Source organism: Ranitomeya variabilis, chromosome 2 (genome assembly GCF_051348905.1).
Source record: "Ranitomeya variabilis isolate aRanVar5 chromosome 2, aRanVar5.hap1, whole genome shotgun sequence".
In the NCBI taxonomy this organism is placed as follows: domain Eukaryota; kingdom Metazoa; phylum Chordata; class Amphibia; order Anura; family Dendrobatidae; genus Ranitomeya; species Ranitomeya variabilis.
The window spans coordinates 191,109,066-191,127,539 of record NC_135233.1 but is presented as its reverse complement, the minus strand read 5'-3'; the positions used below and the strand labels follow the sequence as shown (position 1 = coordinate 191,127,539).

General features: G+C 43.0%; 1 protein-coding gene across 1 annotated transcript in view; it reads left to right on the top strand.

Annotated features, from left to right (window-relative positions):
- The window catches only part of LOC143809222 (uncharacterized), a 119,140-nt gene that overhangs the window by 26,815 nt on the left and 73,851 nt on the right, over positions 1-18,474 (top strand). Inside the window, exon 2 of the mRNA XM_077292341.1 lies at positions 12,468-12,575. Coding sequence (XP_077148456.1) covers positions 12,468-12,575 — 108 coding nt within the window. The remainder of the gene's footprint in view (positions 1-12,467; positions 12,576-18,474) is intronic.

Here is an 18,474-nt window from a genome sequence, read left to right as displayed (position 1 = left end):
TTCTGTTGTTTTTGGGCTCCCTCTTGTGGTCACAAGTGGTACTGTGTGAGTGCTATCTTTGGGCTCCCTCTGGTGGCTCTTTTTGTCATTCTGCGGGTCTGTGGCTGGGGTCAGCTGTCTCATTATCTGCTAGTTGGTTTCCTATTTAGCTCACCTGGACTTTCAGTTGTTGCCTGCTGTCGATGTATTCAGTGCTATTTTGATCTCTCCTGACTACCTTCGTTATCAGTCTCTCCAAGAGAAGCTAAGTTTCTGTTTGTTCATTTTTTGCTCATCAGTGTTCAATATGTTTCTTGGGTTATTATTAGTCTTTGTCCAGCTTGCTAGTATGTGATTTCCTTGCTTGCTGGTAGCTCTAGGGGGCTGAGTTTCTCCCCTCACACCGTTAGTTGGTGTGGGGGTTCTTGAATTCTTAGTGTGGATATTTTGTATAGGGTTTTCTACTGACCGCACAGTTTCCTATCTATCTTCTGCTATCTAGTATTAGCGGGCCTCATTTGCTGAATCTGTTTCATTTCTGCGTTTGTATTTTCCCCTTACCTCACCGTTATTATTTGTTGGGGGCTTTCTATATCTTTGGGGTTATTTCTCTGAGGCAAGTGAGATCTTTTCTTTCTCTCTAGGGGTAGCTAGTTTCTCAGGCTGCGTCGAGACGTCTAGGAATTTAGGCACGTTCACCGGCTACCTTTAGTGTGTGCGGTTAGGATCAGGATTGTGGTCAGTCCAGTTACCACCTCCCTAGAGCTCGTCCTATGTTCAGTTACTTAGCTAGTCAGTTCTGTGATCCTCAGCCACTAAGGATCATAACAGGGTTTACTATTTAGCTCCCAGGTATCCTGAGGGTGGTGTCAGCTATAGTTCTGTCTTCGGCATGTGAACCTGACTCTGGAAGCCCTTGATTTGTCCTACTGTGAACCCTGACTTGTTCTGTGTCTGTTATCTCCCCCTGCCTGCCCTTTCCCAGTGTCTCTTTGTTTGTCTGTAGATCTGCTTGACTCTCTGGTTCTGACCTCCTGGCTTGGCTTTTTGACTCCGTTTTCAGTTTGTCCCTATTGTACCGTATTTTGCCCATCCTGGTTTACTGATCCCTTGCTACGTCCTGACTATCCATTCTGTTTAAATCCTTTTGTACTGTTGTGCTGTCTTGTGCTCTGACTTGGCTTTCCTGACCACGCTCTCGCCACTAGGTGGCATCTGTTCAGTTGCTCTGTGTGTGCAGTCTCGCTTCCCTACCAAGCTCCCCCTGGTGGAGGTTGCGCTGTACTGCACTGCAGCTGCATGACACCCACTCTATGTATCTGTCACTATTGGGTATGGCTGCTGTGTAAGCACTTCCTATTACTGCGACCTATCTTTTTTATTAACCCATCTTACTCCTTCACCATGTTTACCTATGCCCTTACAGTGTTTGCTCCACTAATCCTCGCTCTCCTTCCCTATCACAAACCACAGTACTCTCTAACCTTATAATCATCTCCCCTTCCCTCTTACCTCCCCACCTGTCCTCCTCTGCTGACCTACTTCTCAACCTCAAATCTGTCCTAATAAAACATAAACCAAGCCGGCCACTCTCCTTCTCCCACCTACTCTCCCTTTCTCTGCTTCTCCTCACTGATGGAGACATATCTCGAAACCCTGGACCCCCACAGCTCATACCTCCCATTACTACCCCCTCCTATCACTCCCTATCTAATTTGAACTACCGCAATCTTTCCAACATAAAACCCATGCCCCTGACGCCTACCCCCCTGCTCCCTCTCTATGGAGCACTCTGGAATGCCCGCTCAATCTGCAATAAGCTTCATGTGATTCACAACCTTTCTCTCTCTCACAATCTTGCCTTCCTCGGCCTCACAGAAACATGACTAACACCCTTTGACACCACCTCCCCTGCTGCGCTGTGTTACGGAGGCCTCCACTTCACCCACATCCCTCGCCCCAGCAACAGACATGGTGGAGGAGTGGGTCTTCTCTTTTCTTCAAACTGCACCTTTAACACAATCCCACCTCTTCCCTCCCTTATCCTCCCCTCTTTTGAAGTCCACTCTGTCCGCATCTACTATACCGACCTCCAGGCCCGGCCACTGCCTTTATTGACCAATTCTCTACCTGGCTTCTTCACTTCCTCTCTGCTGACATTCCCACCATCATCATGGGTGAATTCAACATCCCCATTAATACCCTTCAGTCAACAGCTTCCAAACTTCTGTCCCTTACCTCATCCTTTGGACTTACTCAGTGGTCCTCTGCAGCCACCTATACAGACCGACATACACTAGACCTCGTCTTCACGCGACTCTGCTATCTAACTTCACCACCTCCCCTCTCCCTCTATCCGACCACCATCTGCTCACTTTCTCATCCCTGTCCTCCTCAACGGTCACCCATGTCCAGCAACATGCGCACCCCCACAGAAACCTTGCACACCTGGACACCCACACACTCTCTGACTTCATCCTACCACTGGCATCCATAGCCTCACTCCACAACACAGACAGTGCCGCTGCTTTCTACAATGCCACTAACGCATCAGCTATTGACACGGTTGCCCCTCTCGCACATGGCAGAGTGCGACGTATCAATAGACAACCTCGGCACAAGAACACCACTAAAAAGCTCTGCAAATGTCCAGGGTTGCAGAGTGGCGTTAGAAGAAAACACACTCGCAAGATGACTTCACTGTATTCAAAGAAGCAACACTCGCTTTTAAATCTGCTCTCACCTTTGCTAAACAGGCCTACTTCACAACCCTTGTATCTTCCCTATCCTACAACCCCAAATAGTTATTCAAAACCTTTAAGTCCCTCCTTCGCCCCAAACTGCCCCCTCCAACCTCCCTCATCTCTGCTGAGGACTTTGCCACACACTTTAAAAATAAGATCGACCCTATCCAGCATCACTGAAGGGGGTCTTAATTGTTTCAACTCCAAATCGCACCTCACCACCTGTGCGCTAGACCCCATCCCATCCCACCTCCTCCCCAACCTCACCACCACACTTATCCCATCCCTAACCCACCTCTTCAACCTATCACTAACTTCTGGCACCTTCCCTTCTGCTTTCAAACATGCCACAATCATGCCTATCCTTAAAAAGCCAACCCTTGATCCAACTGCTATGTCCAGCTATTGCCCAATATTGCTGCTCCCATTCTCTTCCAAACTCCTGGAGCAGAACGTCCACTCTGAACTTTCCTCCCACCTCTCATCTAACTTGTTCTTTGACAATCTACAATCTGGTTTCTGCCCCCATCACTCAACTGAGACAGCCCTGACCAAAATCACTAATGAACTACTTACCCCCAAAGCTAACGGACAATACTCTGTACTCCTCCTTCTTGACCTGTCCTCTGCTTTTGACACAGTTGACCACTGCCTCCTACTACAGGTCCTCTCCTCCTTTGGCATCAAAGACCTCGCCCTATCCTGGATCTCCTCGTACCTTTCCAACCGCACATTCAGCGTCTCCCACTCTCACACTACCTCATCATCCCACCCTCTCTCTGTTGGAGTCCCCCAAGGCTCTGTTTTAGGACCCCTACTCTTCTCAATCTATACACTTGGCCTGGGACAACTCATAAAGTCCCATGGATTCCAGTACCACCTCTATGCTGATGACACTCAGATATACCTCTCTGGCCCAGATGTCACCGCTCTGCTGTCCAGAATCCCAGAGTGTCTATCAGCCATATCCTCCTTCCTCTCCTCTCGCTTCCTCAAACTCAATGTGGACAAATCTGAACTCATCTTATTTCGTCCATCCCATAGATCTTCCTTACCTGACCTATCTATCGCAATCATCAACATCATGCTTTCCCCCGTACCGGAAGTCCACTGCCTCGGAGTAACCTTTCACTCTGCCCTGTCCTTCAAACCGCACATCCAAGCTCTGTCCACCTCCTGTCGCCTCAAGCTCAAAAATATCTGCAGAATCCATCCTTTTCTCAACCGTCAATCTACTAAAATGCTTGTGCATGCCCTCATCATCTCCCGCCTTGACTACTGCAACATACTTTTCTTTGGCCTCCCTGCTAACACCCTTGCACCTCTCCAGTCCATCCTTAACTCTGCTGCCCGACTAATTCATTTCTCTCTTCGCTACTCCTCCGCTTCCCCCCTCTGCAAATCTCTTCACTGGCTCCCATTCCCTCAGTGTATCCAGTTCAAATGACTAATACTGACCTACAAAGCGATCCATAACCTGTCTCCTCCATATATCTCTGAACTAATCTCCCGATATCTTCCCTCACGTAATCTCCGGTCCTCCCAAGACCTCCTTCTCTCCTCCACACTTATTCGCTCCTCATCCAACCGCCTCCAAGACTTCTCAAGAATATCCCCTATCCTCTTGAATTCTCTGCCCCAACACGTCCGACTATCAACCACATTCGGATCCTTCAGACAGAACCAGAAAACCCATCTCTTCAGGAAAGCCTACAGCCTGCACTGACCCCACTGCCTCCTCATCACTACCGGAGATACTGCCTCACCAACACCAGAGCTCCTGCCACCCTCAACCTATTGTTTCCTTCCCCATAATGCTGCATCAATTCTTCTAGTTCCAATTACACACAGTTTTTGAAGGAACCTGTCAGTGATGTTGTTCTAAACATCTTGGAGAACTAACGTCAGATCTTTAATGGATGTCGCTAGTACAAATCCTTCTGTCTCTTCATAAAACTGAACACATCCAGCCCACAAACGACAGCACTTCCCAGGACTCACATCCAAAGATGATATTTTGAATGTATTCTTTTTTATTAATTGATAGGAGAAGATACGTCCCTATATGCACCATTTATCAGATTTTTGGGGTATCTTTTTTTCTTTACATTTTCTTTTTAGGATTTTGGACTGAGCCACATAATCAGATTCTCTTTCTTATATAAAAAAATTGACTGCGGGGTATATTGACCTTCCACTTTTTGTAATGTGCACTAATAAAATCTAAAAAGCCATTTGAATCCACTTTTTTTAAATTTATTTTATTTGTGATAATTTTTTTCCCACTATGGCCGATCTCCAAATCAAGAAACACCATTTTAATGTGTATTGTTCCCCCTCCCCCTCCCCCTTGTTCCTTTTTCCCTCTTTGTTTCCCCTGCGGGGGATTTTTGTATGTACCTATTTCTTTATTGCTAATAAAAAGTTAATTGGTTAAAAAAAAAAAAAAAAAAGAAACACCATTTTTACTTTGCACATTGCCTCTTCTGAGAAAAAGAGGACTTAAGTCTATAGCACCACCTGTTGGAAGTAGCGATCCTACAAGTCTCAATCACCCCTTTAACGAGTCGTGCAATATGACTTAGGATAAAAGCCAAATCAGTATCTCAATTCGCATTTTTACTTTGTTGATTTGTGATCTGAAGGTGTTCCGCCAGGTGTTACTATTTAGCTTCTTTATTAATTGTGCCGCTTGCTCCTCTGTCCCCTTCTACATGATAATCAGATCACTCTGAAGAGCTTATAAAGTCTTATTTTGTGGGGGATAATAGGCTTAGAGAGTGATGATGAGAACTCAAATCACCCCATGAATAAATTTGCGAAACTTGGTGCGACCCAAGTTCCCTTCGCGATGCCGAGCAACTGAAAATACGGTACTCCTTCAAAAGTAAGCACATTATGTTCAAGAATTAATTTCAGAACCCTTATCAAAAAATCCCTTTTTTGGGAAGCATCTCTGTCCTTTCTAAATAGAAACCCACTGCATTTCCCGCCATTTCATGAACCATGCTTGAATATAATGAATTTGCATCCAATGAGATGAAAGAATATATTGTCTTCCCATTCAATATGCCTCAATTCCTCGATTCATTGTATAGAATCTCTCAAATAAGAAGGAAGAGACATTACTAGAGCTTGCAAAAACAAATCAATATAATGAGAAAGATGAAAAGTAAAGGACCCTATTCCTGATATAATAGGTCTGCCAGGTGGTTTTTTAGCGTTCTTATGCAGTAGATGATAAAATAACGCCAGGGTTGGCGCAGGATTTGTTAAAACCTTTTTTCTGGTTTATTAAGAATATTCCTCTCATAGGCTTCATTGATCATATGCCGATAATCCCGAATAAAGGATTGTGTAGGATCTTTTTCAAAATGTAGTATTTTATATCAGACAATATGTTCAGAGCCTCCTCAATATAATCAGATCTATTTTGCACAATTACTCCCACCTATATCAGCTTGCCTTATTACTATGTCTATATTTTGTCTCAAATTCTCCAATGCCACTTTTTCTTTTTGAGAGATATTGTTCTCCCTTTTTATCTTATTTTTCCCAATTCCATGCTTTTCGATTCTATTTTTGTTATTATTATTTTCCCATTTCCTGAATTCTTCAGATACTAATGAAAAAAAGTGTCTATATTTGGTCCTCTACGTTGATGAAAATTAAATAGAGATTTTTAGCGTACCTCCTTGTGAATATATTCCCTTTCCTCGTTTGTCTCTATTAGGATCAATATTTTTTTTTGGAATCCCCAATGTCCCCATTTTTTTCAGTCAATAAAAAATGCCTTCTAAGAGTAAGTGTTAGGACTGTTGGAACGCACCAAATAATATTTAGAGAGGATATGAGGTGCGTTCGCAGTCCGGGGTCCACCGTGCATAAAGGACACCTGCTGCTTAGTAATGGCGGACTAGATGGCGGTATAATGTGAGTACATGCACGGGTTAGCTTCACCCGGTATGAAGGAAGCGAATCCTGTTGCGTCACAGGGCCGCGATACCGCACAGAGAGCGAAAGTAAAGGGTCACAGAACTCTGTCCCAAGACACAGGGAAAGAGTTCCTCTAGACCTCTTACGCTCGACACCATTCCTGTGGTGTCAGGAGTAGAACTGAACTAATAATAATAATTTATGGCACAAAAGTGCATACAACGCCACTCTGGATGCCACTAACCACCCTAACCAAGGCCTGGAAAGCGCACTAAGCACACGGCACCGCACTGGCGGTTGCTGCTGAGAGATGCGGAATTGTGTGCTGGATGTACAGAGTAGCACTGTCTGGCGCTAGGTAGCTTCCACCATTCACGAGCAGGCAACAGCACTAGGGATGGGAATGATTCGGAGCTTTCATCCATCAACAGGCATTCATCTACGCACACACAAGTAAATCAGTTTACACCGAGTGGCCATGCGAACCTTTTATAGCAGTAGCACTCCAGGACCTTCCTGATGGTCCAATAGGAGCAGCAACAGGACCTGAGCATGTGACCCCCGACCTCCAATGGGAGGTCGTCCCGTGGGCATGCTCAGTATGGGAAAAGCAGGACTTAGTCCCAGAAAGACCTGCTTGCTACTGATCAGTGCTGGCTACAAAGGCGGAGCCTGGAAGGGCAACAGTAACCAGTCGCACAGTATCAGCTTGAGCCAGACGCTGGGACCGACGTCTCCGCTGAGCAGGTTCTGAGCAGGAGCAGGAACTGATTAGTGGTGGTAAAATTATTTCTGAAACACTTTGACGTGTGGGACCTATCTCTAAAAAAGAGATGTTGGCTATAACTGAGGATGGAGATGGTGTAGGTGCTTGCAATACTGTTGTGAATGTAGATGAGGATTCTGTGCTGTCATGGATGGTTAGTTCATTTATATCAAATTCAACCTGTGTGAAGCTGTTGGAATATCCAGTGAATGAAGAGCAGGATTAGTGAAAGATTATGTTGAAGCATTTTTTCATTACAATAATCTTGGGCTCTAAGTGGAATGTTTTTTTCAGTAAATGAGGATTTTTTCTTTTTTGCATTTTTATTGGATACAGTGTAAAAAATTCTCAGGGGCAGACGTACTTAAAGGTAACTTAATTTGAGAGTTAGTTGTGCCAGTACCTAGTACACCCTTTTATATTTGAGTTGATTATGATCCTTGTTTGCTTTACACCTGATTCCTGAGGGGCCAGAACTTCTGTTGTTAATTTGCCAGGGTTTTTCTTAGTACCTGTCAGGTTTTTACTCCTAATTGGTCCCTTTGACATTGATTTAGTTTTAACGGTATCCCTTCAAAATGTTTTTATATTTACTAAATCGTTTTCAAATACTTTGAGTTTCCTGGTGATATCATCATTCACTAGATCAAAAAAATGTAAACCTTTAAACTTTTCAAGTTCAAATAATTTCTTTTCACAAATCATTGGGGCTTTACTACTGTAGCTAGCTCGGAACACTTTTCCACTAGTAAACTCATGAGACTATAAGAACAATCATTTAAAATATTATTCCAATTGTTAGTAAAATTACTATTAAAGTACTATTAAAATGAATCTTAAAACCATTTGGAACTATTTTTTGGTCAATACAAATACCTAAAATTCTGCATCGATCTGATGTCTTATCTCTACCTTCATATGTTTTTCAAATTCCAAGAAAAGACCAGTGATGCTCTTTTTAGTCTCAATATTAATCACAGGTTCAGAAAAGAAATTATCCAACCTTGTATCGGTCATGTTCTTAATGGAGGACCACCCGAGCATGCTTGGGAAAACCCAAGTAACGAATATACTCGCTCATCACTAGAGGATAACAGTTCCTTTCTCCTCTCAATTCTGTTGTTATAATGCTCCATTTTCACTCAAGGCTGCTCGCTCCGCTTCATTGTCTGGGGTGGCAATCTTCAACTGATTAGAAAGAATTCCTTTCAATAACTATATATGAATAAACTAAGAAAAACCTGTTCGGGAGAGAATAACAGACAAAACATGGCACCCTAAGTGCGTAAACACAATATATAATAGTCTTTGATGGGTGCACAACTTCATGCACTCACCTGGCGGAAAACTGATATAGCTTTACATTGTTGAGCATTCCGATACCGCAAGTATCGGGTATCAGCCGATATTTGCTGTATCGGAATTCCGATACCGAGTTCCGATATTTTTGTGATATCGGAAATCGGAATCAGAAGTTCCCAGTGTATGGTTCCCAGGGTCTGGAGGAGAGGAAACTCTCCTTCAGGCCCTGGGATCCATATTCATGTAAAAAATAAAGAATAAAAATAAAAAATATGGATATACTCACCCCTCCGGCGGACCCTGGACCTTAGCGATGTAACCGGCAGCCTCCGTTCCTAAGAATGCAGTGTGAGTGTAGGACCTGCGATGACGTCGCGGCTTGTGATTGGTCGCGTGAGCGGTCACATGAAAAGGTCACGTGACAAATCACAAGCCGCGATGTCATCGAAGGTCCTTCACTCTGCATTCTTAGGAACGGAGACTGCCGGTTACATCGCTAAGGTCCAGGGTCTGCCGGAGGGGTGAGTATATCCATATTTTTTATTTTTATTCTTTATTTTTTACATGAATATGGATCCCAGGGCCTGAAGGAGAGTTTCCTCTCCTTCAGACCCTGTGAACCATCCAGGATACCTTCCGATATTTGTGTCCCATTGACTTGTATTGGTATCGGGTATCGGTATCGGCGAGATCCGATATTTTGCCGGTATCGGCCGATCCAATCTGATACTGATACTTTCGAATATCGGAAGGTATCGCTCAACACTAATAGTGTATCCTCAAAAAATTCCTCTGGGATTTTTTTCAATGGACAGGGCTTGCAGCTTGCATCGGGTGGATCCAAGTGAAAGAGCCAAACACAGGCTCACACAGGACAAGTAAATCAAAATTAACACATCCAGCCCATGAATGGCAGTGCTTCCCAGGACTCACATCCAAAGAGGTATTTTGAATTTTTTCTGTTTTATTAATTGATAGGAGAAGATACGTCCCTATTTGCACCATTTATCAGATTTTTTTGGTATCTTTTTTCTTAATTTTTTTTTTTGTATTTTGGACTGAGCCACATAATAAGATTCTCTAGTACAATTCTTTCTTATATATATTACTAACAACTCTGTGTTATTTAAATACACTTTTTGCTTTACATTTACTTAGTTACATCAGGGTTTTTGCTCACTTTTTCTCTGGTAGGTTTTATGTGTTTTGTGGCCAATGTAAACATGCGTTTATGTGCTACATGTATACCAACTCAAGTCAAGCTCAATTTTTGTGCTTTTTTCTTTGTATTATTGCATTCTGTGCAAGATGGGGTGTGACCATCGTTTCCTGCGCTGGAAATTGTATATAAGGCTTCCCCAGACTGGTGTTCTACTGGTTGGGCCCAGTCCTGTTGTCTGCCCTTATTCACACTGAGGTCAACATTGACACATGGTAAGTAGGGTTGAGCGAAACGGGTCGACCATTTTCAGAAGTCGCCGACTTTTGACAAAGTCGGGTTTCATGAAACCCGACCCGACCCCTGTATGGGGTCGGCCATGAGGTCAGCGATCTTCTGAATCTGGTATCGGAATTCCGATACCGAGTTCCGATATGTTTGCGATATCGGAAATCGGTATCGGAATCCACATTTAAGTGTAAAATAAAGAATTAAAATAAAAAATATTGATATACTCACCTCTCCGACGAGCCCTGGTAGTAATCGGCATCTTCCGTTCCTAAGAATGAGCGCGTTCAGGGCCTTAGAAGACGTCACGGCTTTGTGATTGGTCGCGGTGGCCCACGTGACCGCTCAGCGACCAATCACAAGCCGTGACGTAATTCTCTCAGGTCCTAAATTCCTCATTCTAGGAATTTAGGCCATGAGAATTACGTCACGGCTTGTGATTGGTCGCTGAGCGGTCACGTGGGCCGCCGCGACCAATCACAAAGCCATGACGTCATCTAAGGCCCTGAACGCGCTCATTCTTAAGAAGGAAGGCTGCCGGAAAGAAGCCGAGGGTGAGTATATTCCTATTAGGTATATACTCACCCTCGTACGTGCCCTGCTTCTTTCCAGCGTCCAAGATTTCTCCCGAATATCCCCCATCCTCTGGAATTCCATGCCTCAACACGTCCGATTATCCACCACCCTCGGATCCTTCAGACAGAACCTGAAAACCCATCTCTTCAGGAAAGCTTACAGCCTACAATAACCAAGCCGCTGCCTCACCACCGTCAGAGCCGCCGCCGCCTCACCCCTACCTTCTGTCTCTTCCCCACTATCCCATAGAATGTAAGTCCGCAAGGACAGGGTCCTCTCTCCTCTGTACCAGTGTGTCACTGTAAACCTGTTTACTGTAAATGATATCTATAACCCTGTATGTAACCCCTTTCTCATGTACAGCACCATGGAATTAATGGTGCTATATAAATAAATAATAATAATAATAATAATATCATTATTGTTATTGAGGGTATTGATTTTTTTTTATTTTTGAATGTTCCAACTTCATTTCCATTATTTTGGTTCATGACATGGTCTATTCTTGCTCATTATCTTGGGCCGAGATTATCATACACACCTTTCATGTTTTTAATTGTAAACAATAGGATATATTTGAATGACACGTTCCCTTTAAAGGTTTATTCCCCCAAAAAAACAAGTTAACAACTAACTATAGGATAGCGCCGTGGTCTTCAACTAATTTTCTCAAGGGGTCATTTGTGAGACCATGACTGTTGTGGAGTATTAAACAGTATGATGCCCCTTCAAATAGTATGCTATCTCCACAAACTCCCACACACAGTGCAGTGTTGCCAAAATGTTGTCACAAAGATCCAAACACAGTATGATGCCTATATAGAGACCTCCAAACGGTGTGGGGCCACCACACAGCCCTTCACGCAGTATGATGTCCTCACAAAGCACCACACACACACACAGTATGATGTCCATATAAAGACTTCCACAACAGTATGCGGCCACCACACCATCCTTCACGCAGTATGATGTTCTCACAAAGCACCACACACAGTATGATGTCCATATAAAGACCTCCAAACAGTATGCGGCCACCACACACTCCTTCATGCAGCATGATGTCCTCACAAAGCACCACCACACACAGTATGATGTCCATATAAAGACCTTCAAACAGTATGAGGCCATCACACAGTCCTTCATGCAGTATGATGTCCTCACAAAGCACCACACACAGTATGATGTCCATATAAAGAACTCCAAACAGACTGGGGTCCCCACACAGCCCTGTGCACAGTATGATATCCCCACAAAGCCCTTTATGCATTATGATGTCCATTCACAGCTTCCTATGCAATATCATTCTTCCACAAAGCCCCCTACAGAGTATAATGTCTCCACACAGCTCCTACACATTATAAGGTCACCACAAAGTTTGTCATACAGTATGATGTCTTGACAAAGCCAACCCCCAATATACATAGCATGATTCAGCTACTCCTGTAGACAATGAATAAGGTGGAGGATATGTATGTGCACCCTACCACTATGCACATTCTTGTGGTTCTAAAGCTCGGATATTTGGATTAATTTGTGGTCCGAGTGGTCAGACCCCCAGCGATCAGCCTTATGTCAAGCATAGGGGATAAATTGCTTTTTTGGGAAATAACCCTTGAATTGGAAACCCTATTTAACAACATATACTATGATTTAGTCATTGTTTAGTGATGAATGTATTGTAATTGGCTTACAGCGTTTTTTTGCTTTGCTTTTCTAGGCACCATGCTACTTGCTGTATATAATTACAACTCCCCCAGAGCCCTTGTGACCAGATCAGCACTGGGAACAGTACTTATTATTCTGTGTTTAGTCTTAGCACACATAGGTAAGTATGAATCATTTCATTTCATTACTTAGTATTTCCTAATTACTTAAACATTTTGTTTGGTATTTCTTAAAGGGGTAGCCTACTACTGGATAACCCAGCTTAGTCAATTCAAAGCTTGAACTGAAATACAAATAGTCCATTCTCATCTTATGGAGCATCACTCTTCCAGGAATGTTGGTGACGCTGTTTCCGACAGTTGTGTCAAGTGCCGGCTGCAGCCAATGAGCAGCATCTCATCAGCTGCAGCATGTACTATTTCATCAAAGTAGACGTCCGCTCTCATTGCATGCAGCCAGCACAAGGCATAACAATGTCACGTCACTTGGGAACAACTTCACTGCCATCGCTCGAACGGCGTCGCTATAGGAGGTGAAAATTGACTTCTTTTCACTGAACTGATAAAGCTGAGATTGTCCAGTGGTGGATGACCCCTTCCACGTCTTGCATACAGTGATGTAAGAAAGTATTTGCCGTTACCCAATTTCTTATATTTTTGCTTATGTATCACAATTAAATTCTTCAGATCAATTAGCTCATTTTAAAATATAATGAAGACAATACAAGTAAATGCAAAGTGCTGCTTTTGTATGATCCTCCCACTTCTTGAACATAAAGATTTATTAAAAAAAACTTTTTCTTTCATGTGAAAAACTAATTGTCCTCCTTAACCTTAGATCGGGTGGTGCCACCCTTGGCAAGAACAAGTGCTACCAAATTTTGTGATAACTTGTGATGAGCTTTTTACATCACTCTTGTGGATTTTTAGCTAATTTTTTTGCAGGTTTGTTCTGTTTTGTTATTTGGAGGATTTTATCCACACTGGAGGGTTTTCAAGCATCAATTGCTTATTTATGGTTTTGTTACAGCATCCCAATTGACTTCGAGTCAGAACTTTTATTTTGCTTCTCATGAGCTATTCAGATGTTTTAGATCATTTTTTTGACCACTGCTGAGCTTAGGTCATGAACTGATAAGTGATGTGATCATCAATTGTGGTTGCATGCTGCCTGAGCATTCAGGTAGTTGGTCATCCATGTCATTACTACTTTGCTGGACTTCTGTCCTTCTAGTGTAACTTCACAAACACAGCTCAACTGTTTGAACATCCCTGTCCACCCACTCAGATTTGCTGTATAAAAATTGGCCGGACCAGTCTGCAAGGCTCTGCTGTGTGAAGGTGCGGTCTGCATTTAGATGCCTGGCTCTATATCTGGCTGTGTACAGACTCAGCTCTACTGTGAGTCTGCTCTACTAGCTTCCCTGTTCCACATTGTTTCACATCACGTGCCATCCTACATATCAAGCTCTACTATTCCATGTTACTCCATGCACCTGCTTATCCAGCTCTGCTATTCCATGAGCCACTTGGCTTATCCAGCAGTATTTCAATGCATGAATGCCTCTTATCCAATATATTGATTTAGAGCTAAGGTTAATCACATCCAATTAACCAGCTGCTACTACCAGAATATAGCAGAACAGTTAAGGTATAGATTCCAACAGTGTAGCGGCATCAGCAAAGAACTAATCCTGTGGTGTGGGGCATTATGCCACTCAGTTCCATATATACGAGAGTACAGACCAAAAGTTTGGGCACACCTTCTCATTTAAAGATTTTTCTGTATTTTAATGACTATGAAAATTCGACATTCACACTGAAGGCATCAAAACTATGAATTAACACATGTGGAATTATATACTTAACAAAAAAAGTGTGAAACAACTGAAAATATGTCTTATATTCTAGGTTCTTCAAAGTACCCACCTTTTGCTTTGATGACTGTTTTGCACACTCTTGGCATTCTCTTGATGAGCTTCAAGAGGTAGTCACCGGGAACAATTTTCACTTCACAGGTGTGCCCTGTCAGGTTTAATAAGTTGAATTTGTTGCCTTATAAATGGGGTTGGAACCATCAGTTGTGTTGTGCAGAAGTCTGGTGGATACACAGCTGATAGTCCTACTGAATAGACCGTTAGAATTTGTATTATGTCAAGAAAAAAGCAGCTAAGTAAATAAAAACGAGTGGCCATCATTACTTTAAGAAATGAAGGTCAGTCAGTCAGAAAAATTGGGAAAACTTTGAAAGTGTCCCCAAGTGCAGTGGCAAAAACCATCAAGCACTACAAAGAAACTGGTTCACATGAGGACCGCCCCAGGAAAGGAAGGCCAAGAGTCACCTCTGCTTCTGAGGATTCGTTTATCTGAGTCACCAGCCTCAGAAATCACAAGTTAACAACAGCTCAGATTAGAGACCAGGTCAATGCCACTCAGAGTTCTAGCAGCAGACACATCTCTACAACAACTGTTAAGAGGAGACTTTGTGCAGCAGGCCTTCACGGTAAAATAGCTGCTAGGAAACCACTGCTAAGGACAGGCAACAAGCAGAAGAGACTTGTTTGGGCTAAAGTACACAAGGAATGGACATTTGACCAGTGGAAATCTGTGCTTTGGACTGATGAGTCCAAATTTGAGATTTTTGGTACCAACCACCGTGTCTTTGTGCGATGCAGAAAAGGTGAACGGATGGACTCTACATGCCTGGTTCCCACCGTGAAGCATGGAGGAGTTGTGATGGTGTGGGGGTACTTTGCTGGTGACTCTGTTGGGCATTTATTCAAATTTGAAGGCATATTGATCCAGCATGGCTACCACAGCATCTTGCAGCCGCATGCTATTCCATCCGGTTTGCGTTTAGTTGGACCATCATTTATTTTTCAACAGGACAATGACCCCAAACACACCTCCAGGCTGTGTAAGGGCTATTTGACCAAGAAGGAGAGTGATGGGGTGCTACGCCAGATGACCTGGCCTCCACAGTCACCAGAGCTGAACCCAATCGAGATGGTTTGGGGAGAGCTGGATCGCAGAGTGAAGGCAAAAGGGCCAACAAGTGCTAAGCATCTCTGGTAACTCCTTCAAGACTGTTGGAAGACCATTCCCGGTGACTACCTCTTGAAGCTCATCAAGAGAATGCCAAGAGTGTGCAAAGCAGTCATCAAAGCAAAAGGTGGCTACTTTGAAGAACCTAGAATATGACATATTTTCAGTTGTTTAACACTTTTTTGTTAAGTATATAATTCCACATGTTGTTAATTCGCAGTTTTGATGCCTTCAGTGTGAATGTACAATTTTCATAGTCATGAAAATACAGAAAAATCTTTAAATGAGAAGGTGTGTCCAAACCTTTGGCCTGTACTGTGTATATATATATATATATATATATATATATATATATATATATATATATATATATATATATACAGGTCCTTCTCAAAAAATTAGCATATAGTGTTAAATTTCATTATTTACCATAATGTAATGATTACAATTAAACTTTCATATACTATAGATTCATTATCCACCAACTGAAATTTGTCAGGTCTTTTATTGTTTTAATACTGATGATTTTGGCATACAACTCCTGATAACCCAAAAAACCTGTCTCAATAAATTAGCATATTTCACCCGTCCAATCAAATAAAAGTGTTTTTTAATAACAAACAAAAAAACCATCAAATAATAATGTTCAGTTATGCACTCAATACTTGGTCGGGAATCTTTTGGCAGAAATGACTGCTTCAATGCGGCGTGGCATGGAGGCAATCAGCCTGTGACACTGCTGAGATGTTATGGAGGCCCAGGATGCTTCAATAGCGGCCTTAAGCTCATCCAGAGTGTTGGGTCTTGCGTCTCTCAACTTTCTCTTCACAATATCCCACAGATTCTCTATGGGGTTCAGGTCAGGAGAGTTGGCAGGCCAATTGAGCACAGTAATACCATGGTCAGTAAACCATTTACCAGTGGTTTTGGCACTGTGAGCAGGTGCCAGGTCGTGCTGAAAAATGAAATCTTCATCTCCATAAAGCATTTCAGCCGATGGAAGCATGAAGTGCTCCAAAATCTCCTGATAGCTAGCTGCATTGACCCTGCCCTTGATGAAACACAGTGGACCAACACCAGCAGCTGACATGGCACCCCACATCATCACTGACTGTGGGTACTTGACACTGGACTTCAGGCATTTTGGCATTTCCTTCTCCCCAGTCTTCCTCCAGACTCTGGCACCTTGATTTCCGAATGACATGCAAAATTTGCTTTCATCAGAAAAAAGTACTTGGGACCACTTAGCAACAGTCCAGTGCTGCTTCTCTGTAGCCCAGGTCAGGCGCTTCTGCCGCTGTTTATGGTTCAAAAGTGGCTTTACCTGGGGAATGCGGCACCTGTAGCCCATTTCCTGCACACGCCTGTGCACGGTGGCTCTGGATGTTTCCACACCAGACTCAGTCCACTGCTTCCTCAGGTTCCCCAAGGTCTGGAATCGGTCCTTCTCCACAATCTTCCTCAGGGTCCGGTCACCTCTTCTCATTGTACAGCGTTTTCTGCCACATTGTTTCCTTCCAACAGACTTACCATTGAGGTGCCTTGATACAGCACTCTGGGAACAGCCGATTTGTTGAGAAATTTCTTTCTGGGTCTTACCCTCTTGCTTGAGGGTGTCAATGATGGCCTTCTTGACATCTGTCAGGTCGCTATTCTTACCCATGATGGGGGTTTTGAGTAATGAACCAGGCAGGGAGTTTTTAAAAGCCTCAGGTATCTTTTGCATGTGTTTAGAGTTAATTAGTTGATTCAGAAGATTAGGGTAATAGGTCGTTTAGAGAACCTTTTCTTGATATGCTAATTTATTGAGACAGGTTTTTTGGGTTATCAGGAGTTGTATGCCAAAATCATCAGTATTAAAACAATAAAAACCTGACAAATTTCAGTTGGTGGATAATGAATCTATAATATATGAAAGTTTAATTGTAATCATTACATTATGGTAAATAATGAAATTTAACACTATATGCTAATTTTTTGAGAAGGACCTGTATATATATATATATATATATATATATATATATATATATATATCTGCTTTGGCAGAAATTAAGAGACCACTGCAAAATGTTCAGTTTGATTTCTCTCTTTATATGTATATTTTTGAGTAAAATGTAAATTGTTCTTTTATTCTATAAACTGCTGACAATGTCTCCGGAGTTTCTAGCAATATATATATACTGTATATATATATATATATATATATATATATATATATATATATATTTTTTTTTTTTAAAGAAAAATAGTCAAATTTAAAGACAAAACAGTGCTTTCAGACCTCAAATAATGCAAAGAAAACAAGTTCATAATCTTTTAGAAACAACAATACTAATGTTTTAACTCCGGAAGAGTTCTGAAATCAATATTTTGTGGAATAACCATGATTTTTAGTCACAGCTTTAATGCGTCTTGGCATGCTTTCCACCAGTCTTTCACACTGCTTCTGGGGCAAAAATGTACCGTATATACTCGGGTATAAGCCGAGATTTTCAGCCCACTTTTTTGGGCTGAAATTGCCCCTCTCGGCTTATACTCGAGTCATACCCAGGGGTCGGCAGGGGAGGGGGAGCGGGGGCTGTCTAAAAATACTCACCTAGTCCAGGCGCGGTCCCTGCAGGTCCCTGTCTTCCCCGGCACCGGCAGCAGCAGCTTCAGCTTCTTCCTGTACTTAGCGGTCACATGGTCCCGCTGATTACAGTAAATGAATATGCGGCTCCACCTCCCATAGGGGTGGAGCCGCATATTCATTACTGTAATCAGCGGTACCATGTGACCGCTGAGTACAGGATGAAGCGCTGCGGCGTCGGGAAAGCAGGGACTACACAGCGGCAGGACCAGGTGAGTATACGGGGAGGGGAGCGCTGCGCTGCGCGATAGTCACCTGCTCCTCGTTCCGGGCGCCGATCTGTCTCCAGCACTGACGCTGAGGTCAGAGGGCGCGGTGACGTGGTCAGTGCACGCCCTCTGCTGAACGTCAGTGCTGGAGACAGATCGGCGCCCGGAACGAGGAGC